Source organism: Monopterus albus, unplaced genomic scaffold (genome assembly GCF_001952655.1).
Source record: "Monopterus albus unplaced genomic scaffold, M_albus_1.0 scaffold210.1, whole genome shotgun sequence".
NCBI classification, from domain to species: Eukaryota; Metazoa; Chordata; class Actinopteri; order Synbranchiformes; family Synbranchidae; genus Monopterus; species Monopterus albus.
The window spans coordinates 237,894-243,896 of NW_018128090.1; the positions used below are offsets into that span (position 1 = coordinate 237,894).

Consider the following 6,003-nt stretch of genomic DNA (forward strand, 5'->3'; position numbering starts at 1 on the left):
TGGAGAGAGGGAAGTCTGGGCATCTTTGCTTAGACTGCTGCCCCCGCGACCCGGTCCCAGATAAGCGGAAGAAAATGGATGGATGGATGTCTTTGAGCAGCCTGGTCAGGATGGGGTCTAGGAGACATGATGATTTAGATGAAGCAATTGTTGAGGTCAACTCAGAGACATCTATGGGAGAGAAGCAGTCTAAGTACACTGAACAAAATTATAAACGCAACACTTTTGTGTTTGCCCCAAGTTTTCATGAGCTGATCTCAAAGATCTACGACTTGTTCTATGCACACAAAAGGCCTATTTCTTTCAAATATTGTTCACAAATCTGTCTAAATCTCTGTTAGTGAGCACTTCTCCTTTGCTGAGATAATCCATCCACCTCACAGGTGTGGCATATCAAGATGCTGATTAGACAGCATGATTATTGCACAAGTGTGCCTTAGGCTGGCTACAATAAAAGGCCACTCTAAAATGTGCAGTTTTACTGTATTGGGGGGGGTCCGAAAACCAGTCAGTATCTGGTGTGACGAACCAATTGCCTCACACAGTGCAGCACATCTTCTTCACCTAGAGTTGATCAGGTTGTTGATTGTGGCCTCTGGAATGTTGGTCCACTCCTCTTCAATGGCTGTGCGAGGTTTCTGGATATTGGCAGGAACTGGCACATGCTATATGCCGATCCAGAGCATCCCAAACATGCTCAATGGGTGACATGTCCGGTGAGTATGCTGGCCATGCAAGAACTGGGATGTTTTCAGCTTCCAGGAATTGTGTACAGATCCTTGCAACATGGGAGTGTTTATTTTGTCATATGCACAGTTAGGAAACGTGTTTCCCTGTACAATGAAATTCTTACTTTGCTGTCCACATGAATGCCACAAAAGTACAAATGAAATATAAAGTAGATAAATAACACAAAATCTAAGGCACTTTAAGCAGCAACAGATGCAGCAATATAATAAAAAATATATAAGAATATAACAATGTATGTTGCATGGGAGCAGCATGTGTAGCAGAGCAGAACATGGGGCCGTGCATTATCATGTTGCAACATGAGGTGATGGTCGTGGATGAATGGCACAACAATGGGCCTCAGGATCTCATCACGGTATCTGTGCATTCAAAATGCCATCAATAAAATGCACCTGTGTTCGTTGTCCATAACATACGACCTACCCATGCCATAACCCCACCGCCACCATGGGCCACTCGATCCACAACGTTGACATCAGCAAACTGCTCACCCACATGATGCTATTCACGCTGTCTGCCATCTGCCCCGTACAGTGAAAACCGGGATTCATCCGTTAAGAGAGCACCTCTCCAAAGTGCCAGATGCCATCGAATGTGAGCATTTGCCCACTCAAGTCGGTTACAATGACGCACTGCAGTCAGGTCGAGACCCCGATAAGGATGACGAGCATGCAGATGAGCTTCCCTGAGACAGTTTCTGACAGTTTGTGCAGAAAATCTTTGATTATGCAAACCGATTGTTGCAGAAGCTGTCCAGGTGGCTGGTCTCAGACAATCTTGGAGGTGAAGATTCTGGATGTGGAGGTCCTGGGCTGGTGTGGTTACACGTGGTCTGCGGTTGTGAGGACGGTTGTATGTACTGCCAAATTATCTGATACGCCTTTGGAGACGGCTTACGGTAGAGAAATGAACATTCAATTTACGGGAAACAGCTCTGATGGACATTCCTGCAGTCAGCATGCCAATTGCAAGCTCCCTCAAAACTTGCGACATCTGTGGCACTGTGCTCTGAGATAAAACTGCACATCTTAGAGTGGCCTTTTATTGTGGCCAGCCTAAGGCACACCTGTGCAATTATCATGCTGTCTAATCAGCATCTTGATATGCCACACCTGTGAGGTGGATGGATTATCTCAGCAAAGGAGAAGTGCTCACTAACACAGATTTAGACAGATTTGTGAACAATATTTGGGAGAAATAGACCTTTTGTGTAGATAGAACAAGTCGTAGATCTTTGAGTTCAGCTAGAAAATGGGGGCAAACACAAAAGTGTTGCATTTATAATTTTGTTCAGTTTATAAATAAAGTCTGACAGATGTTTCTAAAGCCATTGGACTTGATGACATGTCTGTGAGAGTTGTGGGAATAATCTGATACATTTTTTCTCTAATCACAGTGATGCTTAGAGACAGACAACCAGACACACTCGCACTCAATCCTAGGGGCAATTTAGTCACCAGTCAACCTAAGCCACACATCTTTGGACTGAGAGGAAGCCGAAGCACCCAGAGAGAACCCACGTAGGAACAAGGATGACACAGTTCATATTAAGATAAATGCAATTGAGTACAAAGTGCAATATTTGCTTCTGAAATGTATTAAGGTAGCAGTTAGTAGCCTAGCATAAAATTAATTGTATTCATGTGCAGTAAACAGTAAGTGTCTTGCTGCAGTATAGTATTTATGGTAAGGTGTAGAATGCCACAGAAAAAGTGCGAAGCACTTCCTGAGGTCTCACCTTTGGTAAATGTTCCACAGTAGTTAGAATGGTGTTTGGCTTAGCATGTCGAGCCACATGAAGAGTAGGACAGGAAGAGATGTACACTAATATATTCTAGTGGTTCATCTTGTCCTAGCCACCCTAATCTCTCATGATGCACTGTACATCATTTTCTTCTCTTTTTTCACAGAAAGATGATGACATTGAGGAAGGTGATCTCCCAGAGCACAGGAGACCTCCTCCACCCATTGATTTCTCCAGGGTGGACACCTCTAAGCCAGAGGAGTTACTCAAGATGTCCAAGAAGGGCAGGACTCTGATGGTTTTTGCTACAGTGTCAGGAGATCCCACTGAGAAAGAGACAGAGGAGATCACAGGCCTGTGGCAGGGCAGCCTCTTCAATGCCAACTATGATGTTCAAAGGTGCTTAGTATTAATGAATTCATTTTCTTTGTTTTCCTGCTTCTCAACAGGGTAGTTTTATTTATTCACTTTCACCTACAGTTATTTATCTGTCTGGTGGATTATCCAGATTAATCAACTCATAATTTTACTACTGCTATTAGAACTAAAGTTGGTTGTTGCACTTGAACAAAGCCTGATGAAATTCTACTTTTAGGGATGTATTCCTATTTGTGCATCAAACACAGCACAGTATCATCTGGTGGTTTGTTAAAATTATAGCAGTTGTTAAAAACTGGAGCCAGAGCACCGGCACATCTAGCTCACTTCATACAGTAAATTCAGTCCCATCAACATCCTAGGAAGGTTATATGTACATGACCAAGGTCCACTTACTAGCTTTTGTCTAGAGCTTTCAGTTACATTGCAAGGTCTTCATCAGCAGATGGGGTTTGTTGAGCTGTGTTCCAAGTATGTAACTTTGATGTTTTGATAATGTACAAACACCTGTTATCATATCATCAAATTCATTACCAAATGAGGGCTTAATGGCAAATAGATTTTTTTTGTCTTTATAACTTGTTAGGCGATGTTTATTTCAACCAAATGGCAGGTTAAGTATAAGGTTCCTCACAAGAAACAATATTTCTTTAAAAGTTTGACTTAAAGCTACAATATGTAACTTAAGTTAGTACTAGCATGAAGCTCCAAATCAGTCCACTCTGCTCCACCCAGCACTCCCTCTCACTGCTCCACTCTGCTTTACTACGACCTGCCACACTCTGCCCAGCTCTTCAGATATTTGTCTTTATGAGATTACAATAAATGGAAATGCAACAAAACCGAACACCTCTTATTGTTAGAGAGGTCAGTCCTGCTCAAAACCTTTCGGAAAAGAATATTTCTGCACTGCTGCCAGCGCTGCTCGATGGGTCTGAGTCATAGGAGTCTCCGAAGTTTTGGAGCAGGTTTCTACACCAAAAATATTTGAAAATTGTAATTTTAATGTTTTTTTACACAGCAAACTTATGTATAAAGTACCTATATAGCTAGAGCAGTGGCTTAGTGCAGACAGCTGCCACATTGGCATAGCTCACCAGACATGCATTAGACATACAGTAACTTGGTTTCTTGTTGGAGAGTCCTTTTTTCTGGCAAAAGATATCTATGGTCTGTTAAAATTAGACTAAATTTAACTGAATTGTACAACATTTTGACATTTACAAATGTTAAATGATTCAGAATTATGCCGTCTTATAATAAGTGTATTCTAAATTGAAGTGAAGGGTATTTCATCTACTGTGTAATTAAAAACAAACCAGTTAAGACTACATTTAAAGTACAGGCCACAAAGTACAGACTCAGTGAGTACACCTGTCATTACAAGTCTGTTTACCTGTGACTGCCATGACAAAAAACAGTTTACCATGTTCCACTCATTTATTTCAAATTTAATCTACAAGACAATAAAATGATTTTGAAATTGAAGGAATACTTTCTCAAGCCACTGTGTATAGCTTTGATGGGACATTGTTTATAGCAGTTTATTTTTTATTAATTGCAGTTTATTACAAAGGAAGGTAGTCTGTAGTAATGAACAGTATTTGGTGTGATCCACCTGTCCTGCAGGTTCGTGGTGGGTTCCAACAGGGTGATCTTTATGCTGCGTGATGGCAGTCTGGCCTGGGAGGTCAAAGACTTCCTTGTGGCCCAGGCACGCTGTGTTGATGTCACTGTGGAAGGACAGGTGTTCCCCGGGAAGGCCGCCAAGAAGGACGACACCAAGTATAAGCAGCAGAATGAAGCCAAAGCCAAGAAGAGTAATAAGAAAACAGAGCACCAGAAGCCCGACTTGGAGAGGAACAGCGCAAGCAATCTGAAACAGGAGCTATAATTGAATAATGATGAGGAAGCTGCGGAGTCGCAGCCCCATCTTACTAACATTATTCATGCTTACTCTTACGAGCAGTCTGTAAGTAGTAAACTGATGAAGGGCTGCAGGACCACATGAAGTTGCTGTGGTTTACAGTCAGTAGGATGGGTGAACTAATAAATTATCCTGCAAAGCTGGAATCATTACTCAGAGATTTACTTCTACTCTCCACCTGTCCCTCAGTGGAAAATGTTGCAGCAGCAAGTGCATTGTTGAGATCATCATTCTTTGTCACAAAGTGGTAACAGGCTCTTTGAAGTTTGTTTAATGTCAGTGTTCTCTGGTTTAATTATTGTCTATTAGATTGTCACCAAATGTTAATACATGTGCATAATGTGTTATTTGAACGGTACTCAAGGAAAGCATTATTAAACCTTTCTTTTTGTTTTTGTGACAAGCGCCATGTCAGGAGGTGGTTTTCCTGCTAGCTGTAGAGATGGAGTCATTCATCAAACTGTGTTAGACTATGTTCACATTCAAGATTTCATTAAAAAAATAATTTTCTGTTTGATTTTTTTTTACTGAATTTGAAAATAAACATTTTTATGCAATCTTTCACTTTTGGGCTTGAATTACATGTCTTCTGTAGTGCCAGTCTGAGGACATAGTACTTATTATTCTGCTGGTCTTCAGTGTGTAGCACAGACACTGACTGCTTCCCAGGTCTTTTGTATGGGTCCATGTTTCCCTCACTTGCGTCTTTTCCTTACACCTTAGTCCTCCCCACGTAAGATGCAAGAAAAAGGTACAAGGAGAAAGGACTAAAGAAACACAGTATTAACAAAGTGAGGTGTCCTTTCCTCATGTCCTTCATCTGAGGCGTCCAATTACCAACTAGTTTCTGATAAAGAGGCATGTTGATTCATAAGACTTCTGTGAAGGATGCTCTCTTGTTGTCTTGGGGTTCCTTCACACCTACAGCGTTTAGTTCGATTGAATCGAACTAGAGTTCGTTTTCCCTCTTGGTGTGGTTCGTTTTGTCTGGTGTGAACACGGTAATCGCACTCGAGTGCACACCAAAACAACCACACCGAGACCCCCAAAATGAGGTGGTCTCGATCCGCATCATCTAGCGATCTCTGGTGCGGTCCTCCTGGTGAGGACGCGTACCGAACCAAAACGGGACCAAAGGCCATGGATGATTGATTTGAGGGCATTGGATTATGGGTAGATTTTATTTCCTGTCACCTAAAACATG

At 41.8% G+C, this 6,003-nt stretch overlaps 1 protein-coding gene across 1 annotated transcript in view; it reads left to right on the forward strand.

Annotated features, from left to right (window-relative positions):
- Nucleotides 1-5,301, forward strand: part of mesd (mesoderm development LRP chaperone) — a 17,492-nt gene extending 12,191 nt beyond the window's left edge. The window contains exons 2-3 of the mRNA XM_020618872.1: nucleotides 2,661-2,893; nucleotides 4,502-5,301. Of these exons, the coding sequence (XP_020474528.1) occupies nucleotides 2,661-2,893; nucleotides 4,502-4,766 (498 nt within the window). The 3' untranslated portion in view covers nucleotides 4,767-5,301. The remainder of the gene's footprint in view (nucleotides 1-2,660; nucleotides 2,894-4,501) is intronic.
- Nucleotides 5,302-6,003: the final 702 nt, after the last annotated feature.